General features: G+C 37.5%; 1 protein-coding gene across 9 annotated transcripts in view; it reads right to left on the reverse strand.

Moving 5' to 3' along the window:
* The window catches only part of FAM13A (family with sequence similarity 13, member A), a 261,528-nt gene that overhangs the window by 99,511 nt on the left and 139,543 nt on the right, over positions 1–22,474 (reverse strand). For 2 of the 9 annotated variants that reach the window (XM_005862773.2, XM_005862772.2), the window contains exon 1: positions 6,005–6,412. The exons of the other annotated variants lie outside the window; for them this stretch is intronic. In XM_005862773.2, the coding sequence (XP_005862835.1) occupies positions 6,005–6,033 (29 nt within the window). In that variant the 5' untranslated portion in view covers positions 6,034–6,412. Of the gene's footprint in view, positions 1–6,004; positions 6,413–22,474 lie in introns of those variants that run through there. 9 annotated transcript variants of the gene reach the window in all.

Raw genomic sequence — 22,474 nt, forward strand, 5'->3', positions numbered from 1 at the left:
TTTTTTCTTGAAATATTAATGTTTATTGCATGTAATATTATATTTAAAATCATTTTTCTTAAAATATTAATGTTTATTGCATGTAATATTATATTTAAAATCATTTTTCTTAAAATATTAATGTTTATTGCATGTAATATTATATTTAAAATCATTTTTCTTAAAATATTAATGTTTATTGCATGTAATATTATATTTAAAATCATTTTTCTTAAAATATTAATGTTTATTGCATGTAATATTATATTTAAAATCATTTTTCTTAAAATATTAATGTTTATTGCATGTAAATGGCTAATTATTTTGTATCTATAATCTGGTAATAGATTTATTTTGTATATTGTAAAAAAAAAACACAAGTGTAAGAATAACAAAATCAAAAGTAAAGCAACATACTACTGTACATCTGAGGAGTCTTATTCTTTAACAACAAAGTTTCCTCCATAAGTAACTACGTCAGGAATTATCATCCCATTTTACTGATGAAGAAAATGATCTGCCCAAATTCAAGTGGGAGTCAGTGTCTGGATATGGTTTTTAGTGGAAATTTTACCACCTTTCCATTGCTTTCCCCACTGTTTGGTGCTGAATATCCAACACCTCTACTTTTCCAATAGTTTAAACAGGGTGAACTCCATAAAGTTGAAAAATATCCTCATTTCAGTTCATACTATCATCTTTATTTGGAGTATTGAGGAAACATCTAAACTCCAAAGACACTGCAACCACCATATGAGAATAGAGCTCACAAAGATCGTATCTGTTCTCAATGAATTCCTGTTACTACCCAACACTGACCATATACAGTATGATAAAGTCTAAGTTACACAACCCCATAAACTAACCCAGATTTGAAGTGAAGCAGCTTTTAACTCCCACTTAGGCTGTGTTTGCGGAGGGGGAGTGAGGAGGGCAGGGAGTGTTATCAAAATGGCAACAAGTTATGAATACCATGAGTTTACAGATAAATTGAAGGTGTCACCACCACAAGCAGCAGAGGGCTCTCTAACACCACACAGAAGACACATGAGCGGGACCATTATTACCTGGCTTGTTCCCTAGTTAACTCCCACATCATCCCCAAGTTGTCAATGTTTACCTTGTTTGCAAAAGGATATTCTGAAGACCAATATTTAGAAAGACCAGATGAATTCTGTTGTAAGAAATTTTAGTGGAATTTTCCTATGCTGGATCAATAATACAGGCTAATTAACCCTGTTGCTATAAGTCTTCTTAAAAGAGCCACTGCAATTGGGAATTACATGTATTTCACCATCATAAAATAAACATTCAGTAACATATGTTAAATATCATTTTCCGGAGGAAGCAATAAAAAAGAGAATTACATAGACATTACTAATGTAAGTTTCCCACAATGGTAAATAAGCCAAGGAAAGAAGAGGACGCTAACACATGAAAGTATATGACAATACAATAAAACCAAAGGAATCCAAATTAACCACCAGTGCTCTTAACTTCATCCTCCACCCTTACCCTTTGTGGATATAAATTGAGTTAACGGGTATTGGAAAGTTAATCTAGCAAATCAAATTCTCCTGTGAACATTGAATGTTTTGTCATAGTCATAAGACTAAGAGTTAAGACTTTGTTTGTTAGTCTACTGAAGTCTAGCAATAAAAAAGTTAGAGATCCTTATCAACAGATCCTTAATATCTAATGAAAATAATCCAACGAATATGAATCATGGAAAGAGCCTGAGGTATAAGTAAAGTCTGGAGTCTGATAAAACATGTTATCTCATTTGTGACAGAAGGTCTATCTAGTTACCTAAAGAAATAAAAACTTTTATTTCAATTCTTAATATCATTTCTCCACTTACTTCTGTATTATTTTATTTCTTTTGGAGTGCTTTCTCTGATGGCAAGAATATCCATCTAATGCTACACAATGTGTTGAGTTTTAAAATTAAGTATAAGAAATATGTGTAGCCCTAGTTGGTTTGGCTCAGTGGATATAATGTTGGCCTGTGGACTGAAGGGTCCCGGGGTTCGATTCCGGTCAGGGCACATACCTGGGTTCGGGCTTGATCCCCAGTAGGGGGGTGTGCAGGAGGCAGCCAATCAATGATTCTCTCTCATCATTGATGTTTCTATCTCTCTCTTCTCCTTTCCTCTTTGAAATAAATAAAAATGTATTTTAAAAAAGAAATATGTGTACATATTATAGTATTTTAAAAATAATTGAGATAATTTCACCATCTCAGTGATCTATAATAATTAAAGTGTTATATGCTAATTAGACCGGATGTCCTTCCGGACCAAGCCAGGGCTGCAAGGGAAGTCTGTGCAGGGCAGCTGGGGTAGGAAGACCTACTCTTGCACGAGCTTTGTGCATTGGGCCTCTAGTATATAATAAGATCCCATCTTTAATTTAAGCCATTTGAAGTGAAATGTAACAACTGAATTCTTTACAGGAGTCACATTATAAATATTCAGCTTCTGCAGTTTTTTTCTAAAGATCATGAGTTTCTAAATAGTTAACTTCATCCTGGAAAGTCTGCAAATTACGTTAAGTAATAAACAGACAGCAAAATACATTAAAGGGGGAACCAAAGTATTTTCTTTCATTCTGAGCTTCCAACCTTATCTGTTATTCTCATCTCAGTTACAGATTAGCAGTAACAAATTTATCTTCTACATACTTTCACAATATGCTAAGAAAGGCTAAAAAAGTCACTCTTGGAATTGCAAGCTAAGTAGACATTAAGGTACAAACATGCCCTCCAATAAGACCATATGCTTATATGAGGTTAAACAAAATATAGGGCAATGTTATCCATGCAGGCACATCTCTATTATTATGCTTATCATACTGTCCACCACATGTATTGTAATTGTCTGGTAATGTGTCTGCATTCTGACCAGCATGTGACCTCTTTGAAGCAGAGCTTTTGTCCTTTTTATTTTAAAAAACAAAACAAAACATTTTTATTGATTTCAGAGAGGAAGGGAGAGGGAAAAATAGAAACATTAATGATGAGAGAATCATTGATTGGCTGCCTCCTGCATGCCCCTACTGGGGATTGAGCCTGCAACCTGGGCATGTGCCCTTGACTGGAATGGAACCCAGGACCCTTCAGTCCACAGGCCAACGCTCTATCCACTGAGCCAAACCAGCTAGGGCAGAGCTTGTGTCTTAATTACCTTAGCATCACTGGTAGTACAGAGTAGTGTTTGGTCATAGAGAAAAATGTTAAACAGCATTCTCAGGATGCTTTGTTTTAATAGGTAACACTCACCATCTAGTAAATGAAAGCACCATTATGAAAACAAAAAACAAAACAAAACACACCTCATATAAGGTAACGATACGCAGTATGCTATCTGGGGATGTTGAGTTTACTGTTAGATTGTTATATATACCTGCTGTCAATGGTTTTATACCAACTATAATCATTAACCAGAGCTTAGATCAGTGTTTTTCTGAATGTGGGGACCATTTTGATCAGATTTGCTTTTGGGAAGCTTGTTAAGATGTAGATCATTTCCCTGTCACACCCAGATTCCAATACAGTGAGTCCAGGGAAGGAGGGCAGCAGGACGAAGTTAATTTTAAAAATAAGTTACCCAGGTAATTCTCATGCGCCTAAAGTATGAGAAGCATTGGCCCATCTGCTCAATATAAATAGTGAGCATAAACTTCCTTAGCTGGTATCTAAAACTATCCTCTCACTTGTCCACTTTCAATTCAGGTTTTCCCCCTTCAGGCTCTTAAACAGAATAGAGCTCAGCTCTCATCCCAGCAGCCAGCAGGCATTACCACAAGGCTCTGCAACCTTCAGGCTTCAGGCAGAGTAACTGTGGGCGCGGCTGGCAACAATCATTACCAGAGAGTCACAGAGACCCTTAGCCAAAGATACTGAACCAGGAGCAGAAATGTTTTCTGCATCGGTGCTTAAATTCTCAAGAGATCCTTATCGAAGAGAACCGCACAAACCTGGTCCTTGCCCTCAGGAGGTTTATAATCAAAGGCAGGCAGAGGCCAGAAATGAACATTGCAGGGTAATCAATCCATTTAAACTCTCAGATTAGGCAAACAGTGAATGTGCTGGTCAGCATTTTGGAATGCAGATTCAAATTATGACTCTGACATAGGTTGATTGATAAGAACTAACAATGCAAAATAATTTTGGAGAAAATTCCATTTTAGCTTTTATCATCTTAGCTCCTTAAACAGAGTTTTAGCAGTATAAAGATCTATTTCCTTCTTAACTGTTATTACATCATCAAGTAGCTTATTACAGAGTTCCGTAATAGCCAATATTCTTGTCTAGAATATGACTTGCTTAAGACCCTTAAAAACTGACGTCATTACAAGAAAAACTAATCCCCAACTTTAAAGTTGGAAACCAAATCAAGACTCCAAAAAGTGTACATTAGTTTTACTCTCTTGCAGGCTTCAAGCATGTGGGTTAGTGTGGAAAAACTTCAGATCTATCTATAAGCCACTTTATGCTTTCTTAGGTTAATTTTTTAGAGAAGGAATTTTTGGGACACCTCCATCAAGTTCCCATCACAGTGCACCTGTCATTACAGGGAAAGAGAAACAAGCGCACAGGTTTATCTCACGGTATTACGTCGGCAGGACCCATTCTGTAAATAAACACAATTTTTGTTTACCTTATTTTAATGATTAAAAGTGAACATTCTGCCATGGCCGGTTTGACTCAGTGATTGGAACGTCTGGCCCATGGACTGAAGGGTCTTGGGTTCGATCCCAATCAAGGGCACATACCTCAGTTACAAGCTCGATCCCCAGCCCTGGTCAGGCGCATGGAGAAGGCAACCAACCTATGTGTCTCCCTCACTCTCTGTCTCTATCCCTCCCTTCCATTCTCTCTGAAAATCAATAGAAAAAATGTCCTCGGGTGAGGATTAATAACAATAACAACAACAACAAAAAAAACCCATATGAACGTTCAGTAAAATACTGACGGCATGGTTTTTAAAACAAAATTCATTTTTGTCCTGATTTTTTTCAATCTTACAAACTGGATTTACTCTTTGATTCAAAAAATCATTTTCACTAATAAAACCCTCTATAGTTTTCTTAAAGGAAGTATTTATATGGGATTGACCGCCACTGCAGGTAAAGCAGTTGAAGTTGAAATATGATAATATGATTGGCAAAAGTCATTTTAAAAATTATAAAATGTGACCTTGGGCACCTCTGAGACTTCCTCCATGCCTCAGTTTTCTTGTTGTGAAACTGAAGGACTAGACTCCGACATCACACAGGTGACTTCCAGCTTTAACATTCTAGGATACATTATTCACTTATTAGTTCACCAGCAGTGTTCTTTCTTACAAACCCCTTGGTTTAAAGTTACATTTCTTTGCTCCACCCCAACCTCCATAATTCCTTACAATCATTAATGAACAAAACAGCCTTGTGCTCAAATGTTCTTATGTAGTACTTTTAAAAAAGATGTCATTTGTGTAATAAATCTATAATTATTCACAGGGAAATATTACCCTTAACACTTATGTTTATGTATTATATTCTACTTATTGATAGAAAATCCTTGCCTAGATCTGAACTCCAGAAGGGAGGGAGTCTAAGATGCATTTTTTTTTAAAAGGTTCGTAGCCTATACACATGCTTTAAAACGAGCTTGGTTTTTACCACAGCTTCACAACATTGCTAAGAAGCTAATTCAGTTTTCTTATAAACCTGCTCAATATATTCTCCAGTTCTTCTTTACATTTCATAGATATTTTCTTACATTTATTTTTATTCAAGGGAAAAAGAACCTGAACATAATAATCAAGTGAAAAAGATAATAAATTGGGCATAAGTGTCAGTAAGAGAAGCAGTACGATATTTAAATTTTCTGGACTTAATGAAGAACATGATGTACCATGGGCTCTCCACAGTTTGCAGCATGTTATAGAAGATGTCAAGTATTGGCAAAGTTATATGGTTGGCTTCTACTCAGAAAATACAGAACAGAATGAAACAAACAAACAGGAAAGAATACTACCTTTGCAGAGGCATGATTTCACAAGCCATTCTTGTACATAGATTTGCAAGGGACCCTCACAAGTGTCTCTTCCACGCCAATATGCCAAGTGTGGTCGTCTGTCCAGTGAACGTCTTCTTACAGTGGCTGGGCTGGGCTTGGGCGGGAGGCTGCAGCTCACAGCTGAAGCAACTTGCTCTGCAGCTAGCGAGAATTCTGCTGCTCTCAGCCTCCAAACTTCTCCAAGCAATGCTATTTTATCGACTGCCTCTCCACATTTACACTGCAGTCCACTTTGACCTTTTGTTCCAAGGAAGCAGCTGAACCATCCAGCCAATCAGAGGAGCAGCTGCTGCAATGCTTAATCTGCTTCTTCTGCTGCTGCTGTTGCTCCTCCTCCTCTGCCTCCTCCTCCTCCTACTTCTCCTCCTCAGCCTTCTCCTCCACCTCCTTCTCCTCCCCTTCCTCCTCCTCCTTCTCCAGCCGCTGCTCCTGCTCCTCAGTGGGCTTGCTTAATTCTGGTAACTTGAAACTTTCTCCTTAGCAGTTCCACAGACAAGCCTGTCAGTTTGGGGCAAGCAACCAATAACTGCAGCAAGAGTCCCTTACTTCTCGGTGTTACAGAGACTGTCAACAAGGAAATCCATTTGTCAAGGACAGACATTGCCTGTGTAACAAAAGGTTTCTGTGACAGAAGGCAACAGCTATGCTCCATCCCCTTTCTTCCCTTAGGACAGTGGTTCTCAACCTGGGGGTCGAACGACCCTTTCTCAGGGGTTGCCTGAGACCATCGGAAAACACATATATAATTACATATTGTTTTTGTGATTAATCACTATGCTTTAATTATGTTCAATTTGTAACAATGAAAATACATCCTGCATATCAAATATTTACATTACGATTCATAACAGCAGCAAAATTACAGTTATGAAGTAGCAACAAAAATAATTTTATGGTTGGGGGTCACCACAACATGAGGAACTGTATTAAAGGGTCGCGGCATTAGGAAGGTTGAGAACCACTGCCTTTTGAAGAAAAGCCAACAAAAAAACAAACCACTAACATGGGAAGGCATGATACTTTTCTAGAAGGAAGGCATGCTTTTAGATCCTTGCCCTGCCCACATTTATTTCCTGCTGATGTTTGTTTACACTGTGGTGGTTAGTAGTCACTGGTGACATCACCCAAGTCACGTAGCCCTCGCTCCTGCGGAAAATGTATGTCCTAAGGCTGCCCACATTCTCAAAGGATCAAAGCCTCTACTTCCATGGAAGTTATTTCAACTTATTTCCGTATTTTATCCTTATAAAGTTGAATGTGTTTATTTACATAGTCATATTCCTCTAAGAACATCAACAGGCTTTTTTGGTTATTTCCTTTCTCTCTTTATCTATCTATCTATCTATCTATCTATCTATCTATCTATCTATCTATCATTACAGGTAACACCAAATCAATTTTTCTATGAGGTTAATTATCCAGCTCTCCCTTATAGTTTCTTCTTCTCATCATGGAATAGTAAAGTGTTATATTTTTAGTAACACAACTGCTAATCCACAGATTTCAAACAATGCAAGAACAATAATAGCAACACATTTTAAGGAGATTTCTTTCACATCATGAGAACTGCAAAGAGTTACAAGGAAGTCCAGAGCATTGCCTTTATTTTTTTATGTTTATTTTTTAAAATATATTTTATTGATTTTTTTCACAGAGAGGAAGGGAGAGGGATAGAGAGTTAGAAACATTGGGAGAGAGAAACACCGATCAGCTGCCTCCTGCACACTCCCTACTGGGGATGTGCCTGCAACCAAGGTACAGGCCGACGCTCTATCCACTGAGGCACACCGGTTAGGGACTTAATTTTTTTTAAATACATATATATTTTTATTGATTTCAGAGAGGAAGGGAGAGGGAGATAGAGATAGAAACTTCAATGATGAGAGAACCATGGATCGGCTGCCTCTTGCACACCCCCTACTGGGGATTGAGCCCACAACCCAGGCATGGGCCTTTGACCGGAATTGAACCCAGGACCCTCAGTCTGCAGGCCGATGCTCTATCCACTGAGCCAAACCGGTTAGGGCCAAAGCATTGCCTTTAGAAGAATGGACAGAGAGCCAGAGACCATGATGTTCAGAAACAGTGGGGGCTTGTGGTCCAAAAAGATATCCTCCTCCCCTGTAGCTTATCCCAGATGTTTCAGACAATGCATAATTCTGAATTTAGAACACACAGTCCCATTGTAGGTGTCACTTTCCTTTGCTATACATGTTCACATCACGACAGAATATCAGTAACTAAAACCAGCCTTTTAAAACAATGGAAGTTGAATTAAATCCAGGACTTATTTTAATTGAAATTGTAAAAAGAGTCTTTTTTTTTTTAAATTCTTGATTTGGAAATTCTAATTTGATTCTCCAGTAACAATAACTTAGCTCTGTATATCTGCTTAAGTTTTTTTATTTTTCAAAATGCCTTTACAACTTAACATTTCAATTAACTGCTAGAGTTAGAAAATCACTATTATATCTTCCACAACAGAGTCAAGAAGAAAACAGAAAATCTGAAAGACATAACTACTAACAAAATAGAATCAATAATTTAAAAAAACAAACAAAAAAAACCTCCCAACAAACAAAAGTCTTGGACCAGATGGTTTCATAGGTGAATTTTACCAAAAATTCAAAAGAATTAACCTATATCCTTCTCAAACTACTACAAAAAGTTGAAGAGGAGGAAAGGTTTCCAAGCTCATCTTATGAGGCCAGTATCACCCTGATTTCAAAACCAGACAAAGACATTACAAAAAAATAATAAAAAAATAAATTATAGGGTAATATCCCTGATGAACATAGATGCAAAAATCCTCAATAAAATATTAGCAAACCAGATCCAGCAATACATTAAAAAGATCATACACCATGATCAAGTGGGATTTATTCTGGGATGCAAGGTTAATTCAATATCCACAATTCAAGTAATATGATATACCACATAAACGAAATGAAGGATAAAAATCATATGACCATATCAATAGAGGCAGAAAATCCATCTCATAAAGTCCATCATCCATTTATGATAAAAAAAAAAACACACAACTCCAAGCAAAGTCAGATTAGAGAGAATATATCTCAAAACAATATAGGCCATATGTGACAAACACACAGTTAGTGTCATACTCAATGGTGAAAAGCTAAAAGTGTTTTCCTTAAGATCAGGAACAAGACAAGGATGTCCACTTTCATCCTTAATTCAACATAGTTCTAGAAGTCCTAGCCACAACAATCAGACAAATAAAAGGCATACAAATGGAAAAGAAAGAAGTAAAAGTGTCATTATTTGCAGATGACATGATTCTATATATTCCACCAAAGAACTATTAAAACTGATAAATAAAATCAGTGAAGTAGTAGGATACAAAACCAATATTAAGAAATTAGTGGGGGGGGGTTAATGGGGGGATAAGGACACATTTGTAATACCTTAACTAATAAAGAATTAAAAAAAAAAGAAATGTTGTATTTTTATATACCAATAAAGAGCTATCAGAAAGAGATACCATTTACAATTGCATAAAAAATACCTAGGAATAAATGTAACCACGAGATAAAAGATCTATGCTTAGAAAATTATAAGACACTGAAGAAAGAAATTGAAGAAGATATAAATAAATGGAAACATATACTATACTCATGGAAAGGAAGAATAAACATTGTTTAAATGTTCATACAATCCAAAGCAATGTATAGATTCAATGCAATACCTATCAAAATACCAATGGCATTTTTCACAGAACTAGAACAAATAATCCTAAAATTAATATAAACCACAAAAAAATCCCAATAGGTTGGAGGCATCATGCTACCTGACATCAAACTATACTACAATGTTATAGTAATCAAAACAGCATGGTACTGGCATAAAAACAGACACATAGATTAACAGGACAGAATAGAGAACCCATAAATAAACGACTATATGGTAAATTAATTTATGACACAGGAGGCAGGAACATACAACGGGGTAAAGACAGTCTCTTCAATAAATGGTGTTGGGAAAGCTGAAAGATATATGCAAAAAAATAAAACTAGACCACTTTCTTATACCATATACAATAATAAACTCAAAATGGATTAAAGACTTATATGTAAGATCAGGAACCACAAAACTCCTAGAAGCAAACATAGGCAGTAAACTCTTTGACATTGCTTTTAGTAATTCTTTTTTTTTTTTTTAATGTCTCCTCAGGCAAGGGAATCAACAGGAAAAAATAAACAAATGGGACTACATTAAACTAAAAAGGTTTTGCACAGCAAAGAAAACTATCAACAAAACAAAAAGACAACCTACTGAATGGGAGAAGATATTCACCAATCATACATCTGATAAAGGGTTAATATTCAAAATATATAATGAACTCATACAGCTTAACACTAAAAAAACAAAAACAAAAACAAAAAACAAAGAAACAAAAAAAACACAGCAAATAAATCCAAACAATCCAATTAAAAAATGGGCAGAGGACTGGAATAGACATGTCTCCAAATAGGACATACAGATGGCCAACAGACATATGAAAAGAAGCTGCTCAATTTTCCTAATCATCACGGAAATGCAAATTCAAATTACAATGAGATATCACAACTCTCATAATGGCTATCATCAATAAATTAACAATAAATGTTGGCCAGGATGTGGAGAAAAGGGAACCCTTGTGCACTGCTGGTGGGATGGCAAATGGGTGAAGCCACTATGGAAAACAGGAGGTTCCTCAAAAAATTAAAAATAGAACTACCATTAGAAATTCCATTTCTTAGTATTTATCTGAAAAAATTCAAAACACTAATTCGAAAAGATACATATATCCCTATGTTCACTGTAGCATTATTTACAATGGCCAAGATATGGAAGCAACCTAAGTGTTCACTGATAGATGACTGGATAAAGAATATGTAATCAAAAACCTGTACAAAATGTTTATAACAGCTTTATTCATCATTGCCAAAAAAAAAAATGAAAACAACTCAGATGTCCTTCAACAGGTAAGTGGTTAAATTAACTGCTTTATTCATACCATGGAATATTACTCAACAATAAAAAGGAATGCAATTTTACCATAAAACAACATGGATGGACCTAGAGGGTATTATGCTCAGTGAAATAAGTCAGATAGAAAAAGATAAATGTCTTGATTTCACTTCTATGTAGAATTTAAAAACAAAATAAATAAACACAACAGAAACAGACTCACTGATACAAAGAATAAACTCATGGTTGCTAGAGGGAAGGGAGTGGGTGCACTGGGTGAAAAAGGTGAAGGGATTAAGAATTACAAATTGGCAGTTACAAAACAGTCATGGGGATGTAAAGTACAGCATTGGGAATATAATCAATATTACTGTTACATATATCTGGTGCCAGATGGGTACTAGACTTATAGGGAGATCACCTAGTAAGTATGTAAATGCCTAACCACTATGCTGTATTCCTGAAACTAATATAATATTGAATGTCAACTGTAATTGAAGAATTAAAAAAACAAGCAAAGATTTTAAAAAAAGAAAATCACTATAATACCTATTCTATTTTTTTAAAAATATATTTTATTGATTTTTCACAGAGAGGAAGGGAGAGAGATAGAGAGTCAGAAACATCGATGAGAAACATCGATCAGCTGCCTCCTGCACATCTCCTACTGGGGATGTGCCCGCAACCCAGGTACATGCCCTTGACCGGAATCGAACCTGGGACCTTCCGGTCCGCAGGCCGACGCTCTATCCACTGAGCCAAACCGGTTTCGGCAATACCTATTCTATTGATGAGCAAATCTGGTATATATTAGCATATTAAGTCATTTGTCAAATTCACATAGAAAATTAGTGGTAGAACAGAAACTGGATTCAGACATTCTCAGGGTCTGCTATACATCTACAGGACTTTTAGAAATAGTTCAAATTCAAATAGTTTTAGAAATAGTTAAAATTCAAATGCCAGAAATAATACTTTCTCTTTTCTGATTTTTTTTTTGAAAACAACTCAATACTATATGGCTAAAATATGAGTCCAACAATATAGGACCCAGCATTTTAAAAAATGTTAAGTTGAACTACAATTCACATTTAACATATACTGAGGTGAACTATCAATGAGGAGGAGCATTCCAATGTTCACACCTGATTACATATAAATTAGCTGAAAAATTAAGTCTTCTTGTTCACATTCCTCTAACATGCCATATTACCAATGAGATGTCAATGGTTATTTTTTTTTAATCACCTAATACTACAACTCAGGAATTACCTGCCTTTTCAAGTCTCTCTGGTTTATTTATAACTAGAGGCCTGGTGCATGAAATTTCTGCACAGGTAGGGTGCCTAGGCCTGGCCAGCGATCAGGGCCGATCTGTGGGGCAACCGGAGGGGCAATCGGGGGGCCCCCTCTGGGGAGGTGGTGTCCCTCAGCCTGGCCTGCACCCTCTTGCAATCTGGGACCCCTCAGAGGATGTCTGACTGCTGGTTTAGGCTCAGTCCCTCTCGCAATCCGGGATTGCTGATTCCTAACCACTCTCCTGCCTGCCTGACTGCCTCATCGCCCCTGACCACTTGCCCGCCTGCCTGATCATCCCTAACTGCTTGCCTGCCTGCCTGATCGCCCCTAACTGCTTCTGCTGCGGCTTCATCTGGAAGGTCGTCCGGAATGACGTCCAGAAGGTCGTTTGGGTGTCTGGTCTAATTAGCATATTACACCTTTATTATTATAGACTAGAGGCCCAGTGCACGAAATTCGTGCATGGGAGGGGTGTCCCTTAGCCCAGCCTGCACCCTCTCCAATCCGGGACATCCCTCTCGCATTCCAGGACTGCTGGCTCCTAACCGCTTGCCTGCCTCCCTGCCTGATTGCCCCTAACTGCCTCTGCCTACTGGCCTGATTGCCCCCTAACTGCTCTCCGGCCTGCCTGATTGCCCCCTAACTGCTCCCCTGCTGGCCTGATCACCCCTAACCACCTCTGCCTTGGCCCCCACCACCGTGGCTTTGTCTGGAAGATGTCCGGTCTAATTAGCACATTACCCTTTTATTAGTATAGATAATTTCTCTCTCTTTTGCTCACTCTCTTTCTGTCTATTTTATGGGCATTATTTGATGATCATTTAGGAATTTGTACCTGGACTTTGGCTCCTCCTTTCTGCCACGCCCACTGCCTTGATCACTTAAATACCTTTATTATTTCTAAAATCCTCACATCAGTTCCTCACAGTCAGGTAGCAAGAGCACCATTCCCTGAACTAGGCCAATTCTACCTGCTCAAGCACCGATACCCTCCCTGCATTTCCTGGGCACTAAGCCCCTTCATGTGCCTCCCTCTTACTTCTGCCTCTCCCTTTTTCCTTAGCTCCTTTGCCTTAGCACCCTTTGCAGCTCCAACTGTTTTCTACATCTGCAGAGGATAACCTACACCCAAACCAACTGGCATGCAGCTTTAAAAAAGGCACATCCTGGCTCTCCTAGGCATTTAGTTCTTCCTAAAATGGGTTCACTCGCATCCACGCTCCTTCACCCTTTGTAAATCAGCCAGCTGGTTTCTCCACTACCAGGCTGCTAAACATTGCAGAAGAAAGTCACATAACCCTGGCAACTCATTATACTGAAAATGCATGCTGTTTAACCTCGTCATGAACTCAATATTGTGTAGCAACCTTTTTAGTTATCTTTAACTGGTTTTTCACTGCATTCCACAGAAACTTGCAAATCTTCCCCAGTGCTACTAAACTGAACCTCTCTCTCTGTCACTAATCACCTCACCTTCTAAATTTACTGAAAAAGGCAAGATCATAAAATATGAGTGAGTGCCCCTGGTCTCCTTTGCTACAGTTAGGGGTTTAAATGTACCCCCTACACACACACACACACACACACACACAATCTTGCCTCATTCTTTTTTACTTCTTTCTAGTCTTGGAGAAAAGGTCCTCACTCACAGGACTCAAACCTTTTATCTATGGCAAACATTAATAAACAGAAACCACATTTAAGTTGGAGTTGGGAGTGTCTGTAGGGACACCCTAATAGAAGTACTTTCCATCTTCATCAGGAACATTTTTTAAAATTTATTTTTATTGATTTTAGAGGAAAAAGGAGGGAGAGGGAAAGGGAGGGGGGAATACAGGTAGGTAGAGAGAGTTGTTCTACTTGTTTATGCATTCACTAGTTGATTCTAGTAAGTGCCCTGACTGGGATTGAACCCACTACCTTGGATGTATCAGGACAATGTTCTAATCAACTGAGCTACTAGGCCAGGGCCAAGACTTTTTAAAAAAAATCTACTCCAGCAGGAAGGAGGGTCTTCTCCGCACAACCACTCAGCCAATGAAAGAGTGTTATAATTCAGCCAATGAAAAGCCATTACACTCCAAACTCCCAGTTTCCTCCAATGGGCTCTTTGTTTACAAGAGCCCCTCTGAACTCTCTCATTCATTCCTCTAGGAAACAAGTCTCCTCTCCTTTGTTCTTGCGACTTATACTTGGTTGCAATTAGATGAAATGTCCCGAATTACAATTCTTTGTTGTTCCCCAATAAACCCATTTTGCTGGAAAAAGCTCTGGTTGTTTGTTTAAGGTCAGCAGTATGCACTAGATCGCATCATTTTCTCCTTCCTTTGGAAGAAGGCTGATATCTACTACATCTTAAAATGTCCCCCTTCTGATAAGCACCCAAGTAAGTATCCCTCAGCCTTATAAAGTTTTTCTCAGCAGTCCTATCCTCGGGCGATGAAGCACTATTTCCCTCTCCTTCCCAGCAACAATATAGTTCTGTATAGCTGCTTAAGTGTTTTTATTTTTCAAAATGCCTTTATTTCTTAACACTTTAATTAACTGCTTGAGTTAGAAAATCATGATTATCTATAATAATAAAAGCATAATATGCTAATTAGACTGGATGTCCTTCCAGACATCCTTCCAGACAACCTTCCGGACGAAGCCGGGGCTGTGAGGGAAGCCCGGGTCCCAGGTGCAGGAGGGAAGCCGGTGCTGGCAGCCAGGGGAAGGAAGGCCTCCTTTTGCATAAATTTCGTGCATCGGGCCTCTAGTATATCATAATATCTATTCTATTGATGAGTGAATTCAGTACTAGACCTCCTGAATGCCTACCTTTGCTGTTCCTACTTCCTCATAAATTACTGACTCCTCTACCTCCTACTGACAAACTTTAGACTTCACCACTTTTCTGAAACTTTTAGGCCTTTTCTTAGACTGCCTTCTACTCTTACCTTTTTGGAAACACCCACCTTCTGTTTTCGGAAAGTCTTTGGGTCTCTGTGATCTTCCCTGAGAACTCCCTAACCGTCCCTGATCACTCCACTCTCCTTTTATTTCATTTGTCTTTCTTTTCTCTTACCCCTTCCCTGCCTCACCTTCCGCCCATTCAATATAGGCACTCTATTAAAGTTTAATAAATTGTGCTCTAATTAGGCTCCTGGGGATTGCATCCTGCCCCTGCCACTGGCAGTATAAACTTGGGCAGGCTGTATGAGAAGCTCTGAAATTGTTCTGGGGAATAAATGAGATCATGCATGTGAAACATGTAAAATAGTGCCCAGTATATGAGTGCTCAATAATTATTAGTATTATCACCCTAATCAACACTGTCAAAGACTCATATTATCTAATTTCCAAATTACTCCTCCTTCTGACCCTTCTTGTTAAATGATGTTATTCTCTTTATGAATCAGATTCATAGCATGAGTCACCTTTACTCCTCCCTCTCCTTTCCTTTAGCAAATCTGTGGGCTGTCCTGTCATGTGTATTTAATCAGTCGGCCTTAGTCAGCTGCAATATTATGATAACCTTCAAATGATCTTTCTTCCTCTATTCACCCTATCTCCAGTACATTTCACTACTAGAGTAAATTTACCCACTGTGATTATAATCTGGTCACTTACTCCTTTACTTAAAAACTTCAATAGCTCCCAACTATCTCTAAAATGAACCCCAATTCTTTGTATTTGACAATTAAGACTCTCCATCAATTAACCCCTATTTATCCTCCAGTTCAGTTGCTTATATCTCCTAAGGAAACCATTCCAGACATACCTGTACATTATTTTCAAATCCACTCTGAACTTTCCTACCCAAACATTTTGTTCATGCTGTTCCAACATTTCTTCCTGGCAAAATTCTATGCATAACTCAGGTTTAGGCCAGTTGGAAGAAACCTCTTTCTCCTTTTAACTTATAAAATCCTTTGCATCTCTTATGATATTTATCTATTTTTCCCAGTTTCATTATTATATGAATCTATATGTTATCGCTATTGGAATGTAAGTTTTCAAGGACAAGAACTGTATCTTTTCTGCAGCCATTACAATGAACAGACACCCAATAAGTGTTGAACGACACTCAATAAGTATTGAATGAATTAACTGATAAATCAACCACTCTTTCAGAGACCCAAGCTGCTCTTTTGATTAGACTTGAGTTTATCAAGCAATATTTCTACCCACTTTCAAACATTTCCCATTGTAAGCCTACACTTATGATAAAGTAGATGCTTCATGTAGATTCAAATAAAGGACACCAATAACCGACTAAAGCAATAAACTACTGATGTGAAATCACAGATATGTAAAATAGTAGGATTCTTTCCAAAACATTTTGAAAACTTAAGTGTTTACATCATCCAGTTTCTGCTAAGTTGCTTGTTTCCTTTTCTGCACTAGAGCAGGCTTGCAGATTTCTAATTTTCTTACATAACTTCTTCAGCAGATTCCAAGTGTTTGGTAATACGTGTGTTTGCCCTTGTGCTATCAAGAGCAACAACTCCAAAAATGCTTTGGCTACACTGGTTTTAATTTCAACATCAATTTGAAGCAACCGATGAAATCAGATCATTTCTTGGCCACATTAATTTGTTTTCATATATTGTTTTACAATCAGGTTGATGTGTTTCCTAAGACAAAACGATATATTAAAATTATTTCTTTTTTGTGAGTTTGATAAGAAGGTGCTTCTCGTGCAAGGTTTCTTCCTCATGATTTTTAACAATCTTTGTAAATACACTAAGGAGCAATGCATTCCATAAGATACAGAGTATTCATGAATGGTAATAACTAAATCTGAGGTGACATTTTCATCATCATAAAGCCAAGGTTTTTGGGGAGCATATCATTTAGAAACTCTGGTGCTGTTGCACAGGCTCCTGATCAAACCTTAGTGGGCTGTAGGGCTCATCGTTGGACATCATCATCATTGTCACCCGAAACAACAAAATGTCAAAACAAAAAAAAAGGGCAAGGAATGGGAGGGGTGGTATATGGAAGGCAACTAGCATTTATTGAGAATCTATGCTGTGCTCATTGTAATAGATGTGAAAATGAAAAGTTAATTAACTTGAGCATTCAGCTAGTAAAAGGCTGACATGAAGTCAGCATCTGAAATGCCATTAAGTTGCCACCATACAAAAGCTTTTAAAGATAAACACTATTCTTACCCATTGATAACACATAAATTTTCTATTGGAAATAGAGTCCTTTCTTTTGGTCTGAGGTTTATATTAAGATGAGTGCATACTAGCATATGTTAAATAAACTCCATACAGTCTTATAATGGGCTGTCTGAACCAAAGACATATACTGGACCAGAACAAACTACTTTGCTACTCTGAGACCACATGTGTGTGTAGTGGTAGAAGACAGTTGTAGTTGCAGCAGGGAAGGGAAGTGGCTTGGATAAGGTATTAAGGTAAAGAGGAAGGTGGAGAGAAAAAAAGATGGAAAAACAACTTTTAAGTTGTATTCTTAATCCTGTTTCTCTTATTAAGAAATTAATACATAAAATGGCAGGTAAGCTGAGTTGTTTTTAATGTTAAAAAAAACACCGTACAGTATATCTTAAAGAATAATTATAAAACCTTATAAAGAAATTGTATTAGAAAGTAGAACAGTGACATTCAGAACAGGCTCATGCTAACAAAAATAAGAAATTTCTAGTTAGATACATTATCTTCTTCAGTAACGATAAAATAAATATGCTGGTTTTACTTAAGGCCTTATGGGAGGGGGGGGGAAGAGGAACAAATGTAATCTGAACAATAAAGATTTAATAAATAAAAAAAAAAAAAGAAATTAATACATAAAATGGCAGGTAAGCTGAGTTGTTTTTAATGTTAAAAAACACCCTACAGTATATCTTAAAGAATAATTATAAAACCTTATAAAGAAATTGTATTAGAAAGTAGAACAGTGACATTCAGAACAGGCTCATGCTAACAAAAATAAGAAATTTCTAGTTAGATACATTATCTTCTTCAGTAACGATAAAATAAATATGCTGGTTTTACTTAAGGCCAAAACAAACAAAACAAAAAAAACACACCTAGTAAGATCAACTTAACCAAAACATTTCCTCCTTTATTGATTAGACTTATCTAGTATATATTAGAAGATTGCTGAATAAACTTTCATGAGGATAGAAATTATATAATCATTTTTTCCAAAGACACACCTCTTTAATTCTGATGATGGCTCTCGCTTTTAAAACCGTGTGTGCGCTTATTTCATTAACTTCTATCTGACGAGCCTTCCTGGACTCTCACATGGCTCACAGGGTGCATTTATTCAGATTCTAAAATCCTGAAGAGCCGCCAGAGGGGACAGAGGAGACTGCTGCTGACAGCGAGGCAAGGTCAAGGGCCTGGACAGCTGGGGATGCATCACTCAGGGTTCCCTTCCTCACCCCACGGACGGCTTCGATTTCACTAACCGGTTCCAACATTTCCAATATAGAAAATAAGATTCAAAACAGCCACCACAAAGACTGAGTCTTGATTTCAAATCAAAAGACAAGTAATTATAATTTATGGTACATGAATAGACAGTTATATAGATATTCATACAGAGGCTGTCTACCTTTTTTTTAAAGTAAATTTCTTGTAACAATTGTGAGTTGTTTCTCCATAAAAACAATGGTTAAAAATAAATTCTTTGAGACAACTTACATAATTGTTCCCCAACTTTCTGGGCCAGGGAAAATCCATCATTTTGCCAGATGGAATCTCGGTTAGTGATCATTGCCAATGAATAAGTGCTCAAGCACACTTTCCTGGAATGGGACTCCCCGGGCATGACTTTCTCCAAATCTCCCTGGGGAGTCCAGATAATGGTGTTTCTGTTCTCATAAAGTAAGTCATGTCCCGTACAACAGCTGCTACCACACCTGAGATCAGCTGCCTTAAACTGTCCCGGCGACTTTTTACCTCGTTAAATGCTATTTCCTGGCAGAGGAGAAGCAGGCTTCAGTGGGCTTCCTTAGAGAAATGTCAAAATTGTTTAGTGTGATATGGTAACCGACTGGCTGTTTCTGTATCCACAAAACAGAAAATAAATTTCATATTTCTGAGACATGAAATACTGAGCACAAAATCAATATCAATACATTGTCTGGTAGAATCGATTTACTTCAACACAAGGCTGCATGCTTTGCTTTAAAGCAACCCAATATTAGAATAAGTGAAAATATATTTAAAAGCAAAATAAAAAGAAACAGTGATTGTGTGATCAAGAATAGGTCACATTATAAACTGATGAACAAAAATAGATACAGAGGCAGAGCAGCATTGAACAGACTATCAAACTACAGTGGGAAGCCTGGGGAGGGTTGGGGTGGGGTAAGAGATCAATCGAAGGACTTGTATGCAGGCATATAAGCATAACCAATGGACATAAGACACTGGAGGGATTACAAAAATCTCAGGGGATTAAAAATGGTGGCAGAGTAACTGGATACTGCATGGACATGTCCTCAAGGAACAAACTGGAATTACTACTAAAATACAGAAAAACTTCCCGAATAATCAACGGAAAACTCGCAGGAGAGAACCCCGATACCCGAGGACCAAAAGTGGAGATCGCATAGAGAGTCAATGTTCACATTCTAATCCCCATGTGTACCTTATCTCACATGGGAAAAGGGATGTTGGTAGTGTGATTAAGTTATGGATTTTGAGATGAAGGGATTATCCGTGATTATCCCAGCCCACCCAATGCCATCACAGGAGACCCAATAAGAAGAAAGCCAGAAGGTCTAAGGAGACAGGCAATGGAAGCAGAGCTGTTGTGATGTACTTTGAATATGGAGCAAGAGACTAGCACCCATTAAATGCAGGCGGCTCTGGAAGCTGGGTCAGATTGAGGAAAGGGGCATTTCCCTGGAGCCGACACCCTGATTTTAGTCCTGTGAGACCCCTTTCGGACTTCTGACCTTCAGAACTGTAAGACAATAAATGTGTTGTTTTCAGGAAAAAAAAAAAAATCTCAGTAGCAGTGCCTTCAAGTGTGGGTTTTAAGTGATATGATTTTCCAATAAAAATTCTTTAAAATTCAATCTCTGAGCCCAGCCATTATGGCTCAGGGGTTGAGCATCAACCCATGGATCAAGAGGTCACCAGTTCTACTCCTGGTCCAGGCACATACCCGGGTTTTGGGCTCGATCCCCAGTGGGGGATATGCAGGAGGCCGCCAATGATTCCCTCTCATCATTGATGTTTCTATCTCTTCCTCTCCCTTCCTCTCAGAAATCAAAAATATATTTTTAAAAAATTCAATGTTTGACAGAATTGGACCCAATGCATTAAATAATTGTGTATATAATAGCTTCTATGTCTAGTACTATACATGTATAGTGCATTATTAGAATTCATAAAGATACTGAAAAACTTTTTTCCTCACTGAACTTTAGTGAGGAGACATAAAAGTTGAAAAAGGACATTTCCAATAAATTCAAAAAGAAACTGAACTTATAAATTAATAAATAAATCTAATAAAACCAATGTGCCCCCCCCCAATAGGCAATGCAATGGATTATTTAAATAAAGAAAATGAGTTGAAAATGAATTAAAATTCCACAAGAACTTTCCAAAATATTACTTCAGGAAGACAACTCTAAAACATAAATCAATCCAACTTTAAAATTCTAGAGAGAGCCTAGTGAAACACCTTTGAACAAATGAGTACTTCTGAAGTAATATCATCATAGACTTCAAATACCTCTGTATGAAAGACATAAATAGTAGGGAATTTGGTCAAACCCAATAATCACTGAAGGGATACTGTTTACTAAGAAAAGTTTAAGTGCGATAATATTGTCTCTCCCTTTCCTGTCCATTGGTCCACTACTACCACCTATTTTTTTCCATACAACCCCACCCCTCCCTCATTTAAATTTAAGTTAACCTCTGGATTACAGCTTTTTCTTCCTAATAATAAGTCTTATTGATTCTGTTCTTTCCCATCCTACATCGAGGTTTACAGAATTGATCTTCCTAAAATACTGCTTTAATAACATCAAAAAGCTTCAATTGTTCTTTATAGCTTATAAAGTTAAACTCAAATTCCACACACATGCACGCATGTGGTCTTTCTAGTCCACTCTGCTCTATCACTCTTCCTTTCACATGAACTGGGGGGCCCTGCCTGCCCTCTGTTGGTGCTTCACTTTTCTGATTGTTTCTGTTCGGAGCATTCTCCTAGCCTGGGATTCCCTCCAGAACCCATACCTACCCACCCAAACAAAGCATAGCCTGTGTGGGCTTCTCACATGCTGCCCTTTTGAATTCACCCATTCAGGGGATTTTGGCCTGAATAAAGGAAGCTATAATTGTCAAGTCCAAAAGTAGTTTAGTTGTCACTCTACAAGATTTCTCTAAAATCTGATAATTACTACTCTCTTACTTGAAGTATTAGTCATCCTTGATTTAAAAGACAAAACAATTTTTCTTATTAAAAATTAACAGTATAACATCACATAGGAAATTTAGAAAACACAAGCAAGAAGGTACAAGTCAAAAACTGTTCTATCACTTACATAAGCCGTGTTTAATACTATTCTAACCATCAACAAAATGAAAAGGGAGCCCACTATATGGGAGAACATATTTGGCAATAATACATCTGATAAAGGGTTAATATCTAAAATATATAAGTAACTCATACAATTTAACAGAAGGAAGAAAAACAATCCAATTAAAAAATGGGCAAAAGACCTAAATAGACACTTCTCCAAAGTGGACATGCAGATGGCCAAGAGACATATGAAAAAATGCTCAAAGTCACTGATCATCTGAGAGGTGCAAATTAAAATGACAATGAGGTATCACCTCACACATGTCAGATTTGCTACCATTAACAAATCAACAAATGACAAGTACTGGCGAGGATGTGGACATAAGGGAATCCTAGTACACTGCTGGTGGGAATATAGACTGGTGCAGCCATTATGGAAAACAGTATGGAGTTTCCTAAAAAAATTAAATATGGAACTGCCATTTGACCTAGTGATCCCACTTCTAGGAATATATCCGAAATACCAATAAAAAAGAATGTATGCACCCCTATGTTCATAGCAGCACAATTTACAGTAGCTAAGATCTGGAAACAGCCCAAGTGCCTATCAACAGATGAGTGGATAAAAAAGCTGTGGTACATTTATACCAT

The sequence above is a fragment of the Myotis brandtii genome, unplaced genomic scaffold, assembly GCF_000412655.1.
Source record: "Myotis brandtii unplaced genomic scaffold, ASM41265v1 scaffold1675, whole genome shotgun sequence".
Lineage (NCBI taxonomy): Eukaryota > Metazoa > Chordata > Mammalia > Chiroptera > Vespertilionidae > Myotis > Myotis brandtii.